Source organism: Anastrepha ludens, chromosome 4 (genome assembly GCF_028408465.1).
Source record: "Anastrepha ludens isolate Willacy chromosome 4, idAnaLude1.1, whole genome shotgun sequence".
Classification (NCBI taxonomy): domain Eukaryota; kingdom Metazoa; phylum Arthropoda; class Insecta; order Diptera; family Tephritidae; genus Anastrepha; species Anastrepha ludens.
Genome location: NC_071500.1, coordinates 18708194 through 18732362, shown reverse-complemented (window position 1 = coordinate 18732362; position 24169 = coordinate 18708194). Strand labels below are relative to the sequence as shown.

The window sequence follows — 24169 nt, the reverse complement described above, 5'->3', positions numbered from 1 at the left end:
TTTTTTCTTATTAAACGTTGCTTTATTTTTACAAACATTTTTTTACTTTACTTGTACATTATACATTTTTTGCTGCACATAAGTAAACTTCGTTTTGTCGACGATATAACTAGCATATATACAATATTATATGCAATAAATATATAAGTAAGCAATTAAGTGTTAAAGAACAAAATGGAATATATTTTCTATTCGCTGCGTAAAATTATAGAAAGATTGGATCGATGGTGCTAAATGCAAAGCATATAAAATTTTTAACTAGTAAAAAAGTAAGCTAAAAATTTTAAGATTTTATTTTGCTGCTAAGTTAAAAAATTGCGAGTTAATGTTAAATCAAACGATTGATGGTCATAGCCAAAGCTAACAAGTGATTCAGAAATAGAATGTACTACATTAAAATAAAAATATGCTAAATGTAATATGCACAATTCAGAGAATACTTTAGTGAGTTTTTAAATAGAATAAAAAATTAACTTTAGCCCGCATAAATACGTCCTTATATTCTTGTTTAATACTCGTATTAGTTTATTTCCCTCCTATTTGTTAGTGTTGGTTTGTTCTACAGTTTTAATTAGTTTGTCATGAGCTCATTGTCATTAGAGTTGGCGTGTTAATGCTATTTTCAATAAATTCTCCACTGCTTCTTTGTTTTCGTATAGGCAAGTTCTTTCCCCCCATTTGGGGGAACTGTTTCACTAGTAACTAAAATTTAATTCAGCGTTTTTACAATGTGATTGACTGAAATTTCCTACTAAGCCTTATATACCGTTTGTATGCAATTAAATTCTTGCAACTCTAAATATTTATTGCTCTTATTCGTATAATTATGGTTTTGCTGTGTTGGTGCACGAATATTTGTGTTTGCTGGTAATAAGTGCCTTATTGCATATGTATTTTGTTTTCCTATCTTTTAACCATTTATAGTATGTGTAAGCTCAGTTTCAGCAATAACTTTAAACTTAGCTGAAATGCTTTCAAATTAGAATACTTTCGTTGGCAGTTTGCGCGCGCTCCTTACTTCATTTTATGTTGATCTCACCCACAAGTCTCCCTATCACCACTTTCCATTCTTAATCACATACAGACCGAAAATTGCACAGCGCTTTCCCCTTCTTGTCGTAGCTGTTTAGTATCTATAGTAGTTGGGCTTGAAAGGACCGGCTTTATTAAGGCCCATATACTTAGCTTGTTCGTCGGTCAATTCGGTCAAATGTGCATCAAACGTGGGCAAGTGTAAACTTGCCACGTACTCGTCCATTTTCTTCGGCAGCAAATATACGTCGGATTTATAACGACCAGGTGGTGCATTGAATAGTTCGATTAGAGCGAGCGCCTGTGTGGCCGAAGTAATTGACACAGCGAACGATGGTATGCTGGAGCAGGACAAATTGACGAGACGACCTTCAGCTAGCAATATAATATATTTGCCTTCGGGCCATATAATGTGATCGACCTGCGAGCGTACTTTCTCCCACGTCAAGTCGGGTGTACGCAGACCATTCACATCGATTTCGGTATTTGAGTGGCCCATGTTGCATATAATGCAGCCACTCTTCATTTTATCCATGTGCTCACGCACCACAACATTCTTATTGCCAGTTGCTGTGACCACAATATCCACATTGCGTATCACTTCGTTAAGCTTAACCACACGGAAACCATCCATACTAGCTTGCAGTGCGCAAATCGGATCTATTTCGGTTATGTATACAATGCAACCTTGACCCTTCAATGCCTGTGCACAGCCCTTGCCGACATCACCGTAGCCGCAAACGACCACCTGTTTGCCACCGAACATTACGTCCGTTGAACGTTTTAAGCTATCGAGTATCGACTCCTTGCAGCTGTATAGATTGTCGAATTTCGTCTTTGTTACCGAATCGTTGACATTCATTGCGGGCACAGTTAGTTTGCCAGCTTTCGATAATTGATACAGACGATGCACTCCGGTGACACTCTCCTCTACTATGCCCTTTACCAACTTGAACATTGTAGGGTATTTTTTCAGCATCAAATGCGTTGCATCGCCGCCATCGTCCAATATCATATTCGGCTGCCAACTCTCCGCATTCACACAGCGATCGATACACCACCAGAAATCCTCCTCCGTCTCGCCACGCCATGCAAAAATGGGTATATCCGCTTCAGCCAAGGCGGCAGCAACTTCATTCTACAAAAAGAGTGGGAAAGAGTGAAAAATCAATTAGCACTAGTTTTTATGTATGAATTGATTGTTGAATTTTATGCTATTAAGCCCTAATAAAGTCAATTAGCACTGGTGTGAGTTTCTATTGTTGAATGTCGAGGTGCTAAAAGGCGGTTTTGGACAATTTAACCGATTATCATGTATGTTTGTATATAACTTTTTTGTTGTTGTAGCAGCAATACTAAAACCTGTCAGTGCAATGTAAATCACCGGTTGTCTTCGTGCAGCTCATCTAACGGAAGGCCCAGGAAACTTGCTGTTTCAACAGGTTGGGTCCAGAGGGAGAGAGGTCATTTTATTCGGCTGACTCATTCCTTTGCTGAACGATCGTACTTTTGCCTTAGGCGAACCAGTTGTAGAGAATATTTTTTTTTTGAAATTTGAATTCAGAAATGTTACAATTCATCGCATATTGACCGGGGCTATGTACTAAGAATCGTTCGTTTCCATGATAGTCGGTTCTATTTTACTGGTACGACCCGGATTTATTTTCGGCCAAAGACTGTATATCAGCAACATACCCCAAAAATGTAAGGGAAATGTTTTATGCAGCTCCAAAAATTAAGAAAAAACAGCTAAAAATTACTTTGAAACTCTCCAACTGAGTTACTATTTGCGCCATGAGACATTTGGGTTCTCAATAAGGCGATTGCAGGACCCCATTTGTATTTAAGAACAAAATTGATTCTTGCTGTTGTTGTAACAGTTCATCAAGCTCTGCCAATACGGAGTAGTCACTGGTGATCATCGTCTATCTCTTCTAATGGTAGGCCCAAGAAACATGCTGTTTTGAGGGGTGTTGGGTGAGTGGGTTTAAGGAGGCATGTGAATAGTTGACTAGTATCGTGCGAGGTACCTTCACATACCGCACATATATTGAATATATCGGGGTCGATTCTGGCTAAGTACCACTTTTAACTTCTTACAATACCCAGACCGTAATTGATCCAAAAGTTACGCGAGTCTCACGACCAGCGGGAGTTTAGGAAGGTTGCTGAGAGTCTCCCGATGAATATCGTGTAATGTTTGTCTCTATACTGTCCGATGCAGTATTTGCAGTCTTGTTTTGGGAGAATGCAAGCCTCATTGTGAAAGTGTTGCAGGTGAGACATCAGGAGCAACCCCGTAGCTATTCTGATAGTCGTATTTTGGCAAGTCTGGAGTTTGGCCATTATCAACTACTAGGCGATCAGACAGGCGCAAGTGCTGCTGGCTACCGATTTGAGAACCTTGCTGCCATTTTAGACCTTAGTGGGAATTGGGGTTGTGTGTGCTGAAAAAGAGAGCAAACTTTTGAAGGTGACTCCCAACATTTTGGGGTTATTTACGGTCGATATTGGTGTATCGTCTAATTTTACATTTAACTGCGGCTTGACCTCCTTCGTCCAGGTGATAATTAGGGTCACTATGGATTAATTGGGGAAGAAAGCTGCAGATTCCTCGCAGTGATGGCGAGATAATCGTTCACTTTGGAACACAAGCCACAATTTGTTCCCAACCATGTAGTCACGGTGTCATTGGCGAGTGTATAAAGTCTTTCAAAAACTAGTGCCGGTAGAATATTTCGCACATTTTCTATAAATTAAGCCCGCAGTACAATAAAAAAGTGTGTGGTGAATAATTTATTGCGTTACAATAAAGCAACAAAATCGAAAATGAAAACCTGCATTTGGTTATCTATAATGCGGTGGTGCTAGAAAAGAGCAATGCTTCAATAGGACATACAGCGGTGTGCGATGAAATAGAGCCTCATTTAACCAAAAGTTTCAATGCAAAGGTTTTACAAAACTGCAAACTTTTAGACCTTTATGGATTTTATTTTTGTATATTACTGAATTATTTTGGTATATTTATGTTGTTGTTGTTATAGCAGCATAAACATTCCCCATACTTACATACGGGGAATGCTGCTGGAGTGACAGTCCTTGGCCGGATATAAATCCGGGTCGTTTCGGTAAAGTAGAACCGACTGTCGTGGAAACGGGTCGGTATATTTCTGTCAAAAGAATTTGTGGTCGCCAGCCTTGACCCGCTTTTACTTAGCACTTTCTACCTCTCAAGCAAGTGCTGATCTCTAATGCAACATGAAAATGACTAGTAATTCCAAGCCGCCGTAGCCGTAACCGATTGGATTTCTGGGACTTTTGAGTCCTGTTTCGAGACTCATTTGTTTAATATTTTTATTTAAGATTTTTTCTAATAGTGGAGGCCCCTCGGCAGGCAATGACAAAGCCTCTGTGTACATTTCTGTCATGAAAAAGCTTCTTATAAAAACCATCTGTCGTGCGGAGGCGGCGTAAAGTTGTAGATCCATCCATTTGTGCATATGTGGAAAAACATCAAGAGGCATACCACAAATTGGAGGAGGACCTCGGTCAAGCACCTAATAAGGATGGAAGCGCCAATTATAGCTATAGAGCTGATCTTCTCTTTTCTAAAGATTTAAGAATAATCAGCAATGAGCGAGCCTAATAGCAAGGAATCGGGCATGAGGGACATACGGAACACAAAGGGCATTTAAGGAAAACCTTTTAAACGCATTCAATCCTAGCTATCTCACATTTATATGGAACGGACCTAAAATAAAGGCACCACACTTCATATGAGAGCGCACGAGTGTACGCAATGTACATCATTTAACGTGTAAGGATAAAAACGAAGCAGTCCATCTTTCGAAACCAAGCAGCACAGCGTATGATTTTGAAACTATGAGATCAATATGGCACCTTGAAATACAAAGCGAGGTAACGAAAATATTGGTAGCCTTAGTAAAATTAACAGTAAAAAATTTGTATATAAACACTTGTACATACAGATATAAACCAGTTTTAGGCGTTAACTGATTTGTTATCTGATAATTAGTAATTTTTGGGCGCTTGACTCAATATAGAGCAGCAAGATAGGAGTACATACAAATATATTTGTACAACTAAAAATGTGGGTTGTCATTTTTACGATAGCACAAATTTGAAAATTGTCTTTTTGTCTACTACATATTTTTTTTTTAATTTGACTGGCATCATTTCATCACTGGCATGAGTCGTTTAAGATGAAGACTGAAGATTTGACAATAAGCATAAATCCACAACTCTCTATGTGCATTTCATTTCAGAATATCTGATAATTGCTTTGGTGGTCAATTATATCAAATTGAATGCGCTGCTGAGCGGCAAAAGCTGCTGACATTGTTTTCCGAACGTGCATGTAGTGAAATTTACTCAATTAAAAATCGTTTACAATCTTCATAAAAGCGAACAGACATACATACATATCTTCTATTGTTGCTATAGTCATTGTGGGTAGGGCGTTGTGGAAATGTGCATGGATATATTATTATAAGGGTACAATCGAGAACAGGCATGGCGATATGAATGTTTATTTCGCAGACATTTTTGGGCAAGTCACATGAGCTTACTTTTTCACTTTTGATATACATACCAACTTTTAAAGCGATATTACCGTTAAAAGTGAAGAGAAATACCAATTAATATTGTATGACACAAATGTAGTTAGTGTACATTCAATTTCGAGGTCGCTTTATCAATATGCTTGGCCTAAATCAAGTGTAAATATTGCACAAAGCGTTGTCTAATGTGTGGTCATGCGTTATTATTGATTGCGAATAAGTATATATACTCGTACATATCTATACACACATATAATGCTCTAACTTAAAAAACATATATAAATTTAATGCTATTTATATAAAAATTAGTTTTAAGGCTTCAAGAGTTTTTTCGGTCGATGATTTCACAGAAGATGGTAGCACTTTCCTGTGAAAGGTCTTTACAGTTATGTACACTATCACTTTTCTAATCTGCCAAAACTAAATTAAACTACTTTACCGCTAATTCTTTAAGGCCTACTGATATTTGCATAAACTCCTTTTTCATATATTTTTGTGAAAGTGTATGTGCAGCATGTATGCACATAGATACTTACACACATATGCAAGTTTTTCACTTCTTATGCCAACAGCTGTTACTACGTTCAAACAATTTAGGTACTCACCTGCGTCGAGTATATGTTGCATGCAGCCCACCGCACTGATGCACCCAACTCCACCAACGTTTCAATGAGTACCGCTGTTTGCGCATTGATGTGCGTACAGCCGACTATTTTCGCATCTTTTAGCGGCTTATCATCGGCTGCGCGCTTCCTAAGTGCCATAATACCCGGCATCTCCTGTTCGGCAATTTCGATTTCACGCCGGCCAAAAGCATGCTGACCGGCAATGTTACGTACACAAAAGTCCGAATTGCCTTTGGTGTTCTTTTGGATTTTTTCGCGTGGCGGTACATCGTCACCATCGTCAGAGCTGCTGCCAGTATATGAGGCTGAGCTAAAAGAATCTGTAGATGAAGCAGATAGAGAGCGACTACGATAACGACTGGTCTTTTTGAGTGCACTTGATTTGCTAGGCGCAACGGTGACCACTTCTTGTTTGTCACCGCTAGATCCGGGATCGGGAACTGGAGTGTCAGGCAGGTTGTTCATTTCGTGTTGAGACGTGTTTGTAATTTGTTTAGTGCCTTTTGGGAATTTGTGGAGAACAACCACAAAAAACAAACAAAATATAAGGTTTAAATTATCTCCCTGATGATGGTATTTTTGGTTGGAGCCAATCCGATTGTATGTCCCCTTATAAAACTTGGAGTTGTTTGCTGCGATGCACACTTGCTTGTGCTATTTGATGTTCACGTAATGCTCACGTGATGCAATTTTATTTGAGAATAGTTTTTTTTTCTATTTCTATGGGGCTTTGCCTCCCTTCCGTTTTCGATGCAATTTATTCCCTGCACAGCTGCTCTGTTGATTGGTTGTCTTTTTGTCGTGGTACGTCAGCGCATTTATGCGGCAGACAGTTCACGTATGAGTGTAGTTGAAATAAATCGGAACTAAAATGCAAGAAAACTGTTCAAAAACACCAAAATGAAGAGTAACACAATGGGCTAAATCACGACACACGGATTTTATATTTGTAAAACTATTGAAATAAAACTTTAACACGTCGCTTGTTAAATAAAAACTGAATTAAGTGATGGTTTTAGAAAACCCCTGTAGATATCACTTTGTCGAACACTGAAAAGCAAGAGCAAGAAGAAGAACACTCGAGAGGGATGCCGGCTCTTAAAAGTATGGAATTAAAATTTGTATAGGTATGTTCGCAAACAAGTTAGTCAAACAAATACATGTTTTTAGTGCGGTAGGGCAAAAATGATATATAGAAAATTCCTTGTATTATAAGTTTAGTTGTTTTTTTTTACACTAGACCTGCAAAGAACTCTTAAAACTTCTTATAGATTACACTGGTGTTAGCTGTCAAAGTTTTGGCCTGTTTGTATAATTTGTGAACGTTATTACTGCGAAGAATTTTTGGTAAACGTCATTTTTTTAAAACGAAATAAAATTTAAATCATATTTTTATAAAAAATACTATGCAATGTAATTTTACTCAAATGCTCCATTTTACATCGTTTGACTAGTATTCCCAGCAGTTAAAAAATTAGCTGGAATTTTTCAAATACTTCCTAGGGCTCATTCACAATAGTCGGTTTACTCGACTTTGTCACTCTATTAATCAAGTCGAGTATAATGAAGCGCATTCAATTGAAATCTGTTATAAAAACCTAGCAGGTTGTTTTGTTCTGTTGCTTACCTTGTAAATTAGCTGGTATATTTTACAGATCGGATGCAGAACAATGCAGCTTTTTTTGAGCGGTAACTAGAGCGACGACTGATAACGCATCATTTAATGCGCATCACGATCTTTGGCATTCACGTGAACGACGGCGCAATGACATTGATGGCCTGTGCTCCAAAGTAAACGGCTACCTCGCCTGCCTTTCTCGCTTTTTCACTGCGAGGAACTTACAACTTTCCCCCACGAAGTCCACGGCGACTCTCTTTACCACCTGGACAAAGGAGGTCAAGCTGCAACTTAAGGTGAAAGTCGATGATACACCAATTCCGACTGTGAACAACCCCAGAATATCGGGAGACGACGCCAAAAGGACCGCGATAGCATGCCTACTGATGTTCCCAACACAACATCTTCCCGACGAGGCCCATATGCCACCTGTGAAGGAGCATAACAAACTGCTCAGCAAGCAGTTCCTGCTAGGGTGTTACCGCAGGTCTCACCCATGCAGACACCTGCTTGAGCCTGAGCCAGCTCCCAGGCTTGTCAGGAGCCACTTCCTCAATTACGCGGACGAGATCCAGGACAAAACACACCGACAGCTACTGGATCGGGCAGTGTACAGACAGACAATTGACGACATTCATCGGGAGACCCTTACCACCTTCTTAAACTCCCGACCCCCGAACGCCGTCACCGGAGTCCAACCACCACCCATCGCAGACGAAAAACTCCAACTTCCCGGAGAGTCCCGCGTAACCTTGGCACAATTACGTTTTGGACACTGTAGCAGGTTAGACTGCTACTTATTCAGAATCGATCCCAACATACGCACGACACTAACCACCTTTTCGCATTCCCCATCAAACCCACTCACTTAACATTCGTCTCCCTCTGGACCCAACCTGTCGAAACAGCTAGTTTCCTGGATCTACCGTTACAATAGATAGACGAAGACGGTCGGTGATTAAACTACACTGACAGGACAAAGTTACTGCTATAACAACAACAACGACGCCCCAACCAGGGGCAATTGCAGTAGCTCGCCTGACCTAACAATTGCTAGCGCTGGTATGATACTATAAATGCCCCACAACCTGGCGACCTATCGCTTGCATCAGATCACTTGCCTATTATCGTCTCGATTGAGAGACCTGCCGACTTTATTTCCTCGAATTACCGGTCATATGTATATTAATTTCAACAAAGTTGATTGGGCCGGCTTCGCGGAATTCACTGAGGCCACCTTCGTCGCTCTTCCCATCCCCACGGAAGTGCGCGTAGACGAACGCGCATTCCGCAAGGTGCTCAAAGCTGAGGCAGCTCGCTTCAGCCCTGTTGGAAGGATCCGGGAAGGATCAGCCGCATGACCATCAGCATGACCACCTACGCCAGGTCGATCCCGGGAATCCCCGCATAAGGCAGCTTAATTCGGAGATTCTGTAACTGGACACCAAACACGAGCGGACCAAATGGGTTGAGCACTTGAAGCCCTAAAACTTCACTACTGGTGTGAGTCAGCTCTGGTCCACCGTAAGCTCCTTGTCGAACCCGACGAAGCACAACGGCAAGGTGGATATCACCTTCAACGGTTGCTCTTCGTCGGACCTGAAGAGATGCGGGAGCTATTTTAGCCGACAATTCCTACTACATCCTCCGGCCGACAGATCGTACCACCAGCCGGCTGCACAAACTACCGAACAACAGTGCACTACTTACTTTCTTTTGTAATGAAGGTCGGGGGCCCATCGTAGGTCATCTCTCAAGGGTTTTCAGTCTGTCTATGGCCACTCTTATTATTCTTGACAAGTGGAAATCGGGGGGAGTGGTACCGCTACTGAAACCTGGGATACCCGTGAGCCAAGGTGAATCTCATCGGCTGATATCTCTCTTTTCCCCAGTAGTGAGGACTTTTGAAGTCGTCCTACTCTCACCCTACACGAAACACCTGGCCCTAGCCCCACATTAGCATGGCTTCCGACAAGTGTACAATACCACCACAGCAGTCACCGCTATAAGCACCCAGATAAACCTCGAGCTCTACCAAAGCCGCCCCTGTGAAAGGGCTGTCGCAGTAGCGTTGGACTTGAAGAAGGCTTTCGACACTGTCAGCCATTCCAACCTACTAGATGATATTTTTCAGTCGACACTCCCGCCAGTGCTAAAGAGGTGGTCCGCCAACTATCTGAGCGGTCGTCACTCGTCAGTGATACTTCGAGACCAAACATCCAAACACAGAACGATCAAGCAAGGTGTTCCGCAGGATGGTGTCCTTTCACCCTTGCTGTTCAACTTCTACATCTCGAAACTTCCCCAATCTCCCTGGTCACATACGCTGACGACTGCACGATAATGGCGTCGGACAATGACATCGATGGCCTGTGCTCCTAAGTGAACAACCATCTCACCGACCTTTCTCGCTTTTTCACTGCGAGGATTCTCCAACTTTCCCCCACTAAGTCCACGAGGACCCTCTTTACCACCTGGACAAAGGAGGTCAAACTGCCTCTCAAGGTAAAAGTCGCTGCGGTCGATGCCTTCGCCGATTAGACGATACTGCACAGTGTGGTGGACTATGAACGCTAGGTCACCTCCGTTGTCTCGCTCGCGATCTTGACTGTGCACATTATAGCCATCCCTGGTTATCAGAGAAGAGCTACATAGGTGCAGCTTAGTTTCTTGGACCGCAGCTATTGGGATTCCGTATCGGATCATAAAGTCGACTATCTCATCTACCTTGCTCGTTAGTCCGTTACAGTTAAATTATAGAAGCTTAAAGTTTCGCGGCAAGGCTGTTGTAACTCGGAGTGTGAGGGACGCGTGTGGTTGCCTACGTTGGTTCTGCTGTGCGTTCCGCAGTTGTTTTTGCGGCTGATGGTGGTGGGCGGCCGAGCCACAGGGGCGGTTGCGGGTGCAGAGCTCTGCAACAGGAGGCAACGTAGTCAGTTGTCCACTCTTGGGTGGTGCGCAGGCCAGAGCATCTCCGAAAATGGCACCAGCCATTGCCCAAATTGTATTTGACTGATGCCAGGTTCCAAGGTATTCCGGTCTGATCCACGGAAAAGATTGTGCGGAGGACGAAGAGAAGGGGAAGAGGATGGGCTGTGTTGGAGGAGTTTTGTTGCACCGATAAGCTCCTTACCGTGGAGTTATGGGTTGTGGGGGCGGTTAGTAGTGCCGGTCTATCAGGGGGTGTAGTAGCCGTTGAGGCATCGGTCGCCTGGTGGCGGGAGCAACACGTGGCCACATACCGTGTGGACCCTATGTGACTTAAAGCCTGAACGGCCTAAACGGTTCCCTAGGGCTAGTTTACTGTGGCGGCAGCCCTTGATCGTGCAAAACCCGAGTCATACTGGTAACGTAGAACCGGCTTTCATGGGAATACATTGCCTGCTCCTCAAATGCATTGCCAATTCGAGAAGAAGAGAAAATCATCTCGGCGGCTTAGTATCGCCAAAAGTTAATAACAAACATTACCTTTTTATTTTTATTTTATAAAACATGGTCTGGATGAAGTATTGAGAGGAGTGGAGTGCATTATTCGCGTAATAAATGTGACACTTATATTTGCCCGAGATGTTAAATTATATTTATTCCCGTTTCCACAATATGATTTCACAACTTACATATGAACATTAATAAGTTTACTTAGTAAATAATGATAATAAGTCCTTGTCAATATTGTCTGCATCAGTCCGGTGCGGTAGCAGATCTACGAAACAAGTGATTACTACTAAAAATGTATATAAGGCATTCCCTGTATACTTACTATTAAAGTGAGAATCATAGAGAAACCCGCTGTCTGAATCTCCTTCCTCTTCAATAATATTTCCATGACACTGGCGTTCATGCAGTAAAAGCAACTGCTTTTTTTGAAACGATTTATCACACAACTTGCAGTCAAATACTTTATGAGCTATAAAGTAAGGATTAAATAAATGAAATTTGAATTTTTTATAACAAATTTGAAAAATTCGAAAGCTATTTACATAGCCCAAGTGAAGTTTGGGTTTCTAATCCAAATATATTTGCCGGTTCCTTACAATATGATTTATGATTCAATTTGTGCCACTCAAATTGTGTTTCCTTAGTGAAAGTCTGCCCACACAAATCGCAATTAAAAAGCGGTTTCATACTATGATTGCTGTGGCCACGTAAATGCATACGCAAACTTGATCGTTGAGTAAAACCTGCAGAAACAAATAAAATGCCGATTAACGACTTGATATACCTCTTTGGGTCGCATGTATGGAAAGCGTCTTATTAACCTTTTTGACAAATCGAACATTTAAATGGAGTAGGGTCCTTGTGCGTCAACATGTGTTCGCGGCAAGCTGTTTGCTGACGGTAACCTGAATGTTGTGTAGACATGCTTAAAATAAGTTTATAGACATAATTTAATTATAAAATTTAGAACTTACACTTTCCGCAGACATCACATCGGAACGGCTGCTCCTTTGTGTGTGTACGTTCATGGTTGATTTGATGGATTTTCTGATGAAATGACTTTTCACAGAATTGGCATTGAAAACGTTTTTCGCCATGCTGCCGCACGTGATATTGAAATCGCATTTGTGTGTAGTTCTCGAATTGCTCATTACAAATGTGGCATGTGTAAGTGGATGTAAGATGAAAATTCTTATTGTGCCGTTGCAGATGCAGTTGACTGCGGAAATGTTTGCCACATTGTTCACATTTTATTGAGTCAAGACGACTATGTTTGTGCTTGTGTTGAGACAAAAGAAAATTAGTTTTGAATCCTTTCGAACAAATATTACAAACAAATGGTTTTTCTTGTGGATGCAACAGTAAGCGATGTTCTTTTAGCAGAAAGCGCTTGGGAAATATCGCAAAACAAATTTTACACTGCAACGACTGTCGGGGGACGTAATTTGCATCGTGAGACATTGCATCTGTCTCAGTATCCGTCACATTTCCATCATCGGTGGCTTCGTCCTCACTGCTACTGATAAAATTCAATGGATGCAAAATATCTAAAGCTTGAGCAGAATTTTGAACTGAATTTTGTTTAGTTTCAGGGTCAGACTCTGCTTTTAAATACTCCATTGTCTCCATGTCTATTGGCTCAGTTTTCATTTCGTCAAATAGTGGTGGAGGTGTGCCCATAGAACTTTCCGCATACACAACCTCTTTATTGTAGCGAGGGCTTTGATGCACTTGCTGCATTCTAGGACTTAACACGGGAGAATTTTGCTGCATGCGTTCAGGAGTTTCGGGGGACTCTTCTACCAAGTCCTCTGGGTTAAATAACAAAGGCGCTGGTGAAGTGCGCGATTCACTTTTTATCGATTCTCCTCTAGGGGACAAATGTCCTAAGCTGCCAGACTCTAAAAGCGTATCCACATGATTAATATAAGATTGTAAAAGTGTTTGCGTATCTAGGCAAAGGTTGCGAAAATTTTTTACGCCATTCAAACGATCCAAGCATTCATGACAAATCTGCTGTGGCAATCCGTCATTTGGTTTGATCTGTAAGAATGAAAGTTAGATTTTGCTTTGCTTACACTTGAAATAACCCACATTAAGTTTCCAAAGTAGTATTTCATCATATACATCTTTGATATCATCGCTCGCACGGTATTCATGGACTTCTTCGGCAAATGTAGACTGCGACTCTTCAACAGGGGCGAATATACGTTTAAATTGCAACTGCCCATCACCATTTTCAATCCGGCTACAGGTGCGACAAATGCTTTCCAAAAATGTTTTGAGATCATTGCAAATATCCCAGAATGTCAGAGACATTTTTCGAATTGTAAGAAAATTTTAATACACCACTAAAACAAATAATTCTACGTGAACACTTATAGTGATGTAGTTGTTTTCGAAATATTTGTACCCGGTATCATGCAATTTTATAGATTTGTATATTCTTTATTAATACTTGTTTAAGCGAATGACAAAGATACCAATTGCATATTCTATGTAAATATAACTGTTACACTTCCATTTAGCAAAGAAAAGGTTTTTAAACTGATGTAGAAATAGTTTATGACTAAATACTTTTAACAAGCATTCGGGTTTCTTGCAAATCTCTCACAACTTAGTCAGCTGTAGGATCATATGTTTTTTGTTGTCATTTCATTCCTCGGATTCCTTTTACCGCGTTCATACTGGGCAACTTTTGTTGACACAACTCAAGGCGAATTGAATACTGAAGGTGACATCTTTCCAGAACAGTTACTTTATTTTTTGCGATGTTGACAAGTCTGTTGTCAGGCCACTTTCCAATACAAAACAAACAAACGAAAAGAAGACAAATTATTGTGAGATTTAAACTAAACCAACTAATGTAAACGAAGTACATGTTAAATTGTGAGAGCACAAACTAAAATATATTTTTTGCCTTTTTATGCGAATGGCACCATGACACGTGTGTCTGCGCGTTATAATTTCTTGTATTTGGTAGTTTCTATTGCTTCCAACCACTCTTTCTCTTCACAAACAAGTAATTTAGCTTCCTTTCATTTATTTATTCATGGAGGTTGGCGACACCGCGTATCCGGAAGGCGCAGCATTGTACTGTACACAGCGAATTCGGAAGGCGAGCCTTGTATTCTATCACCCTTGTTTACTAATATTTATATTTCCGGCCTGACAAATAGAAAACTTAATATTGGTAATTGAAAAGGGTTTTATTTTTTTTTCTTCATCATTCATTTTGCGTTCGTTTCCAATTTTCGAAGCCTTTGTCTATTCGCGTTTCCAGGCAGTTTTTAAATTGTGTCGGACCCAACGTTCAAGGTGGTCATACGAAATTTTATTGATGCTAGTCAGACTAACGCCCAAGGTATAAATGACAATCCAAAAAAAAGTAGACACAAGTAAAAGTTTTAAAAATGGGAGGTCCCACAGTGGGTGTACCACGATAACAACATAAAAAAAGTAGCCCAAATTTAGTAGACCCCAGAGACCGGCATCGAGTAGTTCTTTTGCAAATAATGTCTCCACATCTAGCAGGGTCCGCCGACAAGAGCTGGCTATCTTCAATTCATTTTTGTCTAATACTTTACAAGTTTTCAAAATTTACGATTCTTTAAGGGGTTACACGGGTTCAAAAAATCGATTTTTTTTTTGCTTATTAATTTCTACAACATCTCAATAATATTATCCTAAATTTTCAAGTCAATCCGAATAATCGTTTCGAAGATACAACCTTTGAAAGGTGTGCGCTCCAAGCCACTTTTATTGTTACTCAAAACTTTAAACGCGTTTTTCTCGGAACCGTGTTTTCAAAGTTGTCAAATGTTCTCGAAAACTACTCAACCGATCTTGATGAAATTTTACACAGGAGTTCGAGATACCATTTACTCGTGCTTGGACGAAGGACTTTTTATTTCAATTACAACTATTTAAAAAAAATGTCAAGCAAATTTGACCGAAATTTTCATTTTTTGGAAAAATGTCTGCCAAAATTCCAATTTTTACTTTTTTTCCTTCGTTCAAGCACGAGTTTATGGTCTTAACTTAACACTTAACACTTATTTTTGTTTTTTCATTTTCGATTTTTTCGAGGGGTCACCAGAAATGACGTCACAATGGAAGAGTTTTAATTTTTTTTTGTTTGAAAATTTCAGAAATTATTCTTTAAATATGTATCTATAAGACAGAAAAAAGTTTGAATTAAATAAATAATTTTTTACATAGAAAAAAAATATTGAAAATAGACCTTTTTTTACACGACGAAACCCACGTAACCCCTTAATGCTTTTGCAGCTCTTGTGGCGATTCAAATTAGATGCTTGGCTTCTTGTATACTTCAGGACTTTGCAGCGTGCGGCAGTAAAAAAACCTGTCATTACATTATCATCCAACTTCCAGATTTCACAATCACATTCCAAACACCTTTCGACGGAATGATACCACTTGCAATTTGCTCAGATATGATTGCTATTATATTGTTGTTAAACTAGTTCATACAAAGACTAGCAAGCTCGAATTAAGTTTTGTTTTTGACCGAATTTAACACCTCCTTACTTGTTTATTTATAAATTTTTCTATGATAAAACATCTTTAACAATAACTTCTGTAACCCAATAAGGCATGCACACTATTCACAGATCATATTCCGTTCTTAATTTAAGTAATTCACAAGATAATTTTTGCACCTAAGTAAAAGTTTTACATCCCTTCTTTATATCCACAGACCTCTATATCATTCTCATCAGTGATTAAATGTGCTTCCTGCAATAAGCCTGCTTCATATATTTTCGTATTATTTTGTTGCTTCGATGAAAAATTTGGGCCTTGTTTTGCACTTTGTTTAATGAAATCCACAACTAATTTATCGTCTACTACAGACATTTCCAAGCTCTTTCCCCATGCCACTAAAGCGAGGGGACGTTTTGGACTTAAAGCTAGCGAAGGTGTTATGATGTGACGATACATACAGGACCGAAGTGTATTTTGCAGCACTTTCACTTGACCATTATAAGCACATGGATGGTAAAGCATTACTACTGCTCCCTGGGAAAGTGATGTGAGCCATCGTTGTGCTGGTAGAAATATATACGAGCCATATTTTGGAGGGATAGGTCGGAATGCGCCATAAGTGGGTAGCGGAGTATCATAACTAATTGTTTCATTAAGGCACTTGCTATGCGCTACGTATGCGGGTGGAATAAAATACTCTTTTCTCAATGCTTCACGGTTCATATTTGGTTCAAATAGAGAGCGATTGGCTAAACAGAGGTGTTCAAAAGATTGTCGCACATCATTTGGATCATAGTCGAGTCCAATGAATTCCTGCAATTATGTTGAAAAAATTAAAATTAGTATAATTATAATTTCGGATATGCTACATTTGCTTAGTGTACCTTGCCGTTATCACATATTTCGGATGCACTGAGTTGTTTTTTGTGAGTCATATCTAAAGTTTGTACATTCGTATAAGGGGCGTAAGGAAACCATTTACCCTTCCACGAATCATTTGGTAGTGGTGGATGGGGAAACCAGTTGCCTGTCCACGACTCTGTAGCATTTTTGGGAATGCCAGTAGTAGTCTTACGTTTCACTATAAGGCGTTTGCAATGAATTTCAGTAGTTAAAAATAACAAATAGCAAAGCAATTTAATAATCTTTATCATAATTACAACAAAATTATATTTACAACGTATAACAACAAAAGTTATGTGAAAGCAGAACTGAAAACATTGACGACGTTTAAGAATTCGTGAAGCGAAGAATGTGATGACATTTAATTGTGGTTTGACAAGCGCTGTTCTCAGCTTAAATAAATAACAAAACGGAATCAACTAAAGTAGTGCATTGTGCGAACCTCACCGCAAGCTTTACCTATAAGTTTTAACCTGTTAAGGGATTAGTTTTTCTTAGACAACTCGATTTACTGTGCTGAATTAATTTCAAGCCAAGACTGTCGATGCAAAACCGGTTTTCAACCAAATATTGGATTCAACGTGCGCGTTGGCTGAACGATTATGATAACGATTATCAGGAAATTCAGTGTTCATGCTTACTTTATAATGTAAAAATAACAGTGAAATTTTCGTTTTTTGCATAACTTTAAATTTCATAGCAAATGCAATTTCCTTTTTCGGCATGACGCACATATATGCCATTAACTAAAATGTGAATTTTTGAAATTTACGCATATATACGACATAATCACTTAACAGGTTAACAATGAACAACTGTATTGATATCTGCACGTCCCAACAACACTCTGATAAGCATTGCTTCTTAAACACCGGATATATATTTTAGATTCTGGTGTTATTTCCTGGTCTGCAAATAAGGAGTGAAAAATCGAGTAGACTGAGTCCACAAACATTAAACAAAAGAGTCATGAAATTAATTTATTGAAAACCACCTTTATTAGTCCATAATTTATACGCGCAGTAAATTGCTCGTTTATGTATACGTATAAAAATTACAAAAACACACTGCAAATGTTAATAAAAGCTTTGATTAATTTTTGGTACTGTTTTATAAATATTTTTAGATTTGTGATTCTTACGTAAAGATAACGCAACAATACACAATTTAATATTTACTTGTAGATCGTTAAAGAATGTTTGATGATCAGTTTACGATTTTTCCATACTATGTATAATAATACATTAGAAGGTAGGAGGAAACAAATCGCCAATTTTAAATGATGTTTAGATAAACGATTGTTTTTAAACAATTAAGTAAATTTTGAATTTAACGGATAAGATAACAAAAAATATTAAGCTGAATACATATAATAATATTTTTGTATAAACATACATATGTGTAACAATGATTTGTAAATATGTTTTTTTTTTATAATATAAACACTTTTGGTGTCGAAAGAACTATGTTTTTTGAATACTTAGAATGACACGCTCATAAAGCTATAACTATGTGAAACTACGTGTTTCCTTTCCTCTTAATTCGCTTGCCACTGTAAAATACAATAAATTCACACATATTCACTTTTTCATAAATTATTTGAACACAAATGGAATACCTTTAGGACAGGTGCACCACCACCCACACGTGCCGCCTCCTCTTCTCTCTTTTCTTTTTCTTCGGCACGCTGTTGTTGTCGTCTAACACCATCTGGATTCTTAATACCTCTCCGTTCATTTTCTTCCCGGCGCCGTTCCGCTGCTTCAAGCTGCTGCTGACGACGTGTTTCCTGTAGAACGCAATTGGTTTTTCCTTGCTAATATAATCGACAAGGCAAACAAATTCCAAATGTAATTAACTTACCGGTGAAGGCATCAAATTAGATGATTCACCATTGCTTCCAAAACATGACGAGCACAGTGACCCCATTTCAATGCAGTAATTTATTAAAAAAAAAATTATTTATATATGGTACTTCTTAACTCCTTATTGATTGTATTCAATTTTTATATACTTTCTGTTTTACTTTCAATTCGTAATCTTTTATTTTATACCGTCATACGCGAAAATCAGCTGTTAGTACGAATGTGTGAATGGGCAAACCCCAGAGAAACAAGTGTGTGGCAGCAAGGTTGATATAATACCAGGTTGCGCCTTCTGATTTTTCTGAGTTGTCAGAGCCCATAAAAAAAAACGGAATGCGAATTACTTCTTTGTGAAGAGGAAGGGTAGGCAAAAGCAATGGAAACAACCAGGCACAAGAAATTACATGCAAGCACAAAAAATTATATCCAAGCCCAATTAATATATTACACACACTTTCTTAGCACGACATCTTCCGCATAAAAATGCAAAAAAACTACCTTTGGAGGCTTTGAACTAATTTGTGCTTCCACAATTTAACACGCGGCAATTCGAGGCACTAACTAGTTTGTTTAGTTTAAATCTCACAAATCACAAAATTACCAAGCCATTCACTAAATTTTCACAAATATGTAATTTCTCCTCCTTTAGTTTGTTTTGTATTGGTAAGAGACCTAACATCATACTTTTCAAAATCGCGAAAAATACAGTCACTGGGAAGACGCCACCAACCACAATTAATTCGCGTTGGTGTGACATATCTGCCACCCGTTGATTCAACGTTTTCTGAAATGGGTTCAATATAAATTGGCGAATGACCTTACTCATCAATTAAACAATATTTTCCCAATATACTATACCCAAAGAGATATTCTCTGGATGCATTTCTTAGCGTCTTTCCGTTTCTTTTTTTAAATTGCCACTATTAATAAAAACATTATTTTATCGTAACAAGTATATATGAATTAAAAAAAAAAGAGGCGTCGAAAATTTTTATTAATGGGGTTTTTAGCCCACATTTTCACTATTTATGAAAATATTGCTTTATCGAATACCAACGGATAATTTATTTCTCTTATTTTAAGAATAACAAAAGTTCTATCGAACCTCAATTTTTGTTTTTTCTAGTCTGTTGTTTACTTATACCTTAAAATGTTAGCATTTAGGAAAGGTTTTATTTTTCAAAATAGGTGTATTTATTTATAGGTATAGGTTTCGTAGTTCATAATAGGAATATTCCAAAAAAAGTACATTTTGAACTTTTTCAAAAAAGTGACTACTTATGGAACACAATTGTTTCTCATACCGCAGTATTATGGATTAATATTCCTTTCCCATTTCATAAAGCGTTTTTATATAATATTTTCTAAAATAAATTATATATAAAAACTGTTCCCTTTGGTTGATTGGGTTTTTCTTGCTTCCTTTTATTCTTTTCTCATTATCGTTTCTTTGACAGTTCGTTACACACATTTATTTTGCACTGTATTGCAAACGTTTAGAAGAACATTTGTTTTTAGGATTTTAATAAAATACGAATTGTTATTTAGTAAAAAAAGCTTTAAATCAAATGTTTAATTTATAAAGTGTTTATAAGTGAATATTGTTCTTTTTCGGTGTTTGTGTTTAAGTGAAATAAGTGTGTGTAATAGGGAATTTTTTGAAACTAATGTTAAGAATAAGCATTGTAAACGTTAAATATTTATGTTAATTCTTAATGGTAATTTAAAAGAGATGTTATAAATCAAAAGACTGATATGTTGACTACATTTGTGTGCAATAATTTTTACATTTAGTCCACGCACTTAGACATTATACGCAAAACTTTCGTGGTAGTAATGGGAAGCTAACTCCTATACTACATGCAATTCACATTCTCACATTTGCACTACGAAGTAGATATGCAGTTACCACTTTTGATATTTTTCTAGACATATGTACCTCGATTGTATGGTCATACTTTTTTATACGTTTTCATTGCGATAGGGCTTTAATGGTGCTGCGAAAATATTGCCCGTTATTTGAATAATTTAATACAATCTACCAACAGTACGTGCCTATTTTAAAAATTATTTACACGCATTTTGAAGTCGTTGTTTACAGTAAAATATTTTGACGTTTCTCTTCCTCACACGATCATGTGTTTAACACGCTTCTTTCTTCGCTGATAAACAAAATAATAACATTGTTGGTAGACTTAATTGTAGAAGAAGACCAGAGAAAAAAGCGACAAACAAAAGCGTATTAACGTAGAAGACGAACAAATTTTGGCCGCCGATTTGCTTGGATTTGCTTGCTCAAAGTACCCGACGGTCGTGTTTTACGCGGTTGGCAGTGAAAATTCCGCACAAAAATTACCATAGAAAACAAAAAACGAAGTTGAACTATATTTTTATTAGAAAGTTACAGAGAGGTGCTACAAGTGTTTTCAACAAAAATCTTCATTTGAGTTCGTGCACAAATTATTGAAATGCTGAATATTCCTAATGAAAATAAGGTAAGTAGTCAAATTGCATTCCAAATATAAGCTCAAACATTATCATCTATCAAGTGCTAAGCTATGTGCAGTGATAACCCGACAAACGTATGTATGTATGTATATGCAGTGTTATCAACCTAATGCAAGTTTTGATAGTCATACTTTAAATGAAGGAAATCTTGGTTATTTACCCTGGAAAAACAGAAACAATTTGTTTAAATTTTAATCCGTGATGAAGTGATATGAATTAGTATTTCAACCGCAAATCTATAGACAGAACAAATTTTTGGAAACGTAACGCAATCTTCTTTCCTGTGCATAATACACACAATTCACAATTTGCCTGGCGTCGCCACAGCGACCTTCAAGTGACCTAGAGAACGCGCGCTGGCTTCCCAACACAGTATACTATGCTTCCCAATTCGGTAAAACTTTTAAACTAGTGCATATATACTTCTCACTGTTTTGTTGTACTCCCTCCCATTCTTCGTCCACTTTTTTTAGTAGATGATGTTATGCGCGTGTTGTGTTTTGTTTTATACCCGCGCACTTTTGCTTTATATCCGCGCACCTTTGCATAAGGGTATTAAAATTTTGTTCAAATAACGGTTGTATGTAGGATTCGAGATACAGTCAAATATATGTATATATATTTATATATATATATACAATAAATATATACTCTAGCATATACTGAAATGCTCAGAATGGGAAGTGGGCTCGTTTTAGTCATGTCTGTCCGTCCCCCTCTTCCTCACTCCGACCGTTTGTCAGTGCGCGCGATAGCTCGCGCAATATGGTAATTAATATTTTTCAATGAAACTTGGTAGAGCTATTACTATGGTAATTATCTATCTACTTTGTGGGGCACAGGGAAAAATAGATTAAAAAATTCCATGCGGTACCAATCGTGATGATAATCCCAGCATTATAGGCAAACTTAGCATCAGTTAATTTTTGGTTAGCCATTCAAAAATTGTATACATTTTTATTAAAAATATATTTATATTATGTTATTGGCAATATCTACCCAGTTGTCGTAGAAAATGTAGTTAAAATATAATATATGACTAAGGTAAAGAAAAAGTGAAGTTTGGCCAATAAAATTATTTACTTTCGTGGATTTAGTAATAGAAAGGAACATCATTATAACTTTTGAATGCTAAAAAAATACCATTTCGCTCTTTCAGATTATTAATACTGGGACTAATACGCATCGATTAGTATCCACCAATATTTCCAAGTGCCCAACAAAGTAGATAATTACTATTACCATTGATGAAAATAAACCTTGGCAATTAGTATTTGGTATTGCTATTTTATTGGAATAAAATGTAAATTTTGTATGTAACAGCCTAGACAGACGGCGGGATTAAATTGTAGTTTGACAGATCGTTTTTACGCGGATTAGAGAACAGCTGATTTGCTTATTGGATAGGTTTCTCAGTAAAAGATAGACCGCAGGCAACAAGTACGGTACAAGTAGCTGCCCTAATACTCAAAAATAGTTATTTATTACAATAAAAAAAAACTTACATAGCAATTCCTCAAACTGCTCCGAAACATCAAAGCAATTAATGTAATTTCGAACGTGTTACTGGAAATTAACATTGCATCCAGTCTTTCTTGTTCTTCCCTTTAAAAGTTTCATTTCTTTTTGTTTACAATAGATATTACCAGTAATTTTTCGGCAATGTTGCCATTGAACATTCCCTTAATCCGCTTAAATTAAAAAGAAGAAATTAAAGAATTAAGTCTATTTGTCAATCCCTGATTTCTTTAAATGACGACAAATTAAGTCGATAATCCCGATTAACGCTACCGCTTGTCCGCAATATTAGGCTCCAAATTTATATAAATATAAATTTTACAGGAAATTAATCTAAGGTAAATATATCCTCTTGCCACCTTCCTAAACTCCCGACCCACGAATGCCGTTATCGGAGACCAACTATCACTTATTGCAGACGAATAGTTTCAACTGCTACGCGAGACCCGTGCAACTTTAACGCAACTGCATTCTGGATATTGTAGTGGGTTAAACTCCTACTTATCCAGAATCGACCCCGACATACTCTATACATGTCCAGCATGTAAAGGCAACACACCGCATGATACTAACCACCCTCTCCAAACTGGTCACCTAACACCTCTCTCCCTCTGGACTCATACTGCTGAAACAGCACATTTCTTGGACCTACCGTTAAATGAGTTAGACGATGGTGATCGGTGACTACGATGCATTGGCAGGGTTTAATAAACTGCTGCAACAACAGAAAATTTATTTACAAGGACGTACTTCAGGGCGCGATGGTACCATTTGCTGGGGAGAATTTGCCATTTCGACGTCCTTTTAAGCAAAATAATAACTCAAAACTGCTCAATGTTAGTGAGTGGACGGTTTTTACAAAATAATGTTAAAGTTATGGATTGGCTCAAAACTAGGGATAAGGCACTGCTTAAAACTACAGTAAACAGTAGGCTGCATATCTATTGGGTACCTGGTCACAAAGGCATTATTGGGAACGAAATAGTTAGACTACCATTTGAGCAAGAGAACGACATGCCAAAACCGCTAAGTACAATATACAATGAAATGGACGACTACATGAAAAGGCGAGTGGAAGCTAGGTGGACTAATCTGACCACATGCGTACAAGATAGGGATTGCTAACACGGACAAATGCAGGAAATGCAGAGAGGATGTTGAGGACTTTAGAACTCTGCGTTTGTCCGGCATTATTAAAAACGCGTTTAAAACACCTGGGAGCCCCATTATTTGAGGGTCTGGAGGACGCCTCAAAAGCGGATCTCCCAGCTCTGCTTAGATTCGCCAAAAGCGCTGACATCCTACATGACGTCTACTTTCGGTATTCATAGAGGTCGGTCTTCATCAGGTATCGCTAGGGACCAAAAGGTCTACATATGCGTGGCTTATTGCCAACCAGGCCTATGGATTGGCAGAGCCAGGGTGTGTTCGAGCCGCTCAATAATTACCGCAATACTGCAACCCTGTTGCTTTATTGATACTCTGTTGCTGATACTCAGCTGATAGTGTGCAGCAATATTGCAGACTTTATTTTGCGTCGAACGGGTTATTTAAAAAAAAGGAATTTTTAACATT

General features: G+C 38.3%; 5 protein-coding genes across 7 annotated transcripts in view; 1 reads left to right on the top strand and 4 right to left on the bottom strand.

Moving 5' to 3' along the window:
* On the bottom strand, positions 1-7306 carry LOC128860278 (adenosylhomocysteinase-like 1). Its single transcript, XM_054097698.1, has 2 exons — positions 6218-7306; positions 1-2170 (listed from the first exon to the last, which is right to left on the bottom strand). Exons 1-2 carry the CDS (start codon positions 6701-6703, stop codon positions 1127-1129), a joined length of 1530 nt encoding a protein of 509 aa, XP_053953673.1. The 5' UTR covers positions 6704-7306; the 3' UTR covers positions 1-1126.
* A 4102-nt stretch (positions 7307-11408) lies between these two features.
* Positions 11409-14077, bottom strand: LOC128860024 (zinc finger protein ZFP2-like). Of its 2 annotated transcripts, none has more exons than XM_054097248.1 (6): positions 13389-14077; positions 12269-13337; positions 12116-12199; positions 11891-12037; positions 11617-11763; positions 11409-11559 (listed from the first exon to the last, which is right to left on the bottom strand). In XM_054097248.1, the coding sequence occupies exons 1-6, from the start codon at positions 13611-13613 to the stop codon at positions 11492-11494; spliced, it is 1740 nt and encodes a 579-aa protein (XP_053953223.1). In that variant the 5' UTR covers positions 13614-14077; the 3' UTR covers positions 11409-11491. The 2 variants fall into 2 exon arrangements, with proteins under 2 accessions (XP_053953223.1, XP_053953222.1); XM_054097247.1 differs by having other exon boundaries at positions 11837-12037; positions 13389-14075.
* A 1735-nt stretch (positions 14078-15812) lies between these two features.
* On the bottom strand, positions 15813-17087 carry LOC128860028 (uncharacterized). The gene is made up of 2 exons (XM_054097254.1): positions 16685-17087; positions 15813-16613 (listed from the first exon to the last, which is right to left on the bottom strand). The coding sequence occupies exons 1-2, from the start codon at positions 16952-16954 to the stop codon at positions 15990-15992; spliced, it is 894 nt and encodes a 297-aa protein (XP_053953229.1). The 5' UTR covers positions 16955-17087; the 3' UTR covers positions 15813-15989.
* A 591-nt stretch (positions 17088-17678) lies between these two features.
* LOC128860030 (small VCP/p97-interacting protein) lies at positions 17679-18811 on the bottom strand. Its single transcript, XM_054097255.1, has 3 exons — positions 18567-18811; positions 18322-18492; positions 17679-18255 (listed from the first exon to the last, which is right to left on the bottom strand). The coding sequence occupies exons 1-3, from the start codon at positions 18630-18632 to the stop codon at positions 18241-18243; spliced, it is 252 nt and encodes an 83-aa protein (XP_053953230.1). The 5' UTR covers positions 18633-18811; the 3' UTR covers positions 17679-18240.
* Positions 18812-20179: 1368 nt separating this feature from the next.
* LOC128860025 (UTP--glucose-1-phosphate uridylyltransferase) overlaps positions 20180-24169 on the top strand; it is a 64748-nt gene continuing 60758 nt past the window's right edge. Inside the window, exons 1-2 of one of the 2 annotated variants that reach the window (XM_054097250.1) lie at positions 20180-20286; positions 20762-21063. In XM_054097250.1, the coding sequence (XP_053953225.1) occupies positions 21037-21063 (27 nt within the window). In that variant the 5' untranslated portion in view covers positions 20180-20286; positions 20762-21036. Of the gene's footprint in view, positions 20287-20701; positions 21064-24169 lie in introns of those variants that run through there. The other variant, XM_054097251.1, reaches the window with a different exon arrangement.

What these genes read in the sequence shown, in the direction of transcription:
- LOC128860278 (XM_054097698.1), bottom strand. Translation starts at nt 6,703, where the DNA reads ATGAACAACCTGCCTGACACTCCAGTTCCCGATCCCGGATCTAGCGGT. An exon ending in GCAACATATACTCGACGCAG is followed by an intron (nt 2,171 to 6,217) that starts GTGAGTACCTAA and finishes CTCTTTTTGTAG; the next exon opens with AATGAAGTTGCTGCCGCCTT.
- LOC128860024 (XM_054097247.1), bottom strand. Translation starts at nt 13,613, where the DNA reads ATGTCTCTGACATTCTGGGATATTTGCAATGATCTCAAAACATTTTTG. An exon ending in CCAAACTTCACTTGGGCTAT is followed by an intron (nt 11,764 to 11,836) that starts GTAAATAGCTTT and finishes CTTACTTTATAG; the next exon opens with CTCATAAAGTATTTGACTGC. An exon ending in CTATGATTCTCACTTTAATA is followed by an intron (nt 11,560 to 11,616) that starts GTAAGTATACAG and finishes CTTGTTTCGTAG; the next exon opens with ATCTGCTACCGCACCGGACT.
- LOC128860028 (XM_054097254.1), bottom strand. Translation starts at nt 16,954, where the DNA reads ATGATAAAGATTATTAAATTGCTTTGCTATTTGTTATTTTTAACTACT. An exon ending in AAATATGTGATAACGGCAAG is followed by an intron (nt 16,614 to 16,684) that starts GTACACTAAGCA and finishes ACATAATTGCAG; the next exon opens with GAATTCATTGGACTCGACTA.
- LOC128860030 (XM_054097255.1), bottom strand. Translation starts at nt 18,632, where the DNA reads ATGGGGTCACTGTGCTCGTCATGTTTTGGAAGCAATGGTGAATCATCT. An exon ending in CTAATTTGATGCCTTCACCG is followed by an intron (nt 18,493 to 18,566) that starts GTAAGTTAATTA and finishes TGCGTTCTACAG; the next exon opens with GAAACACGTCGTCAGCAGCA.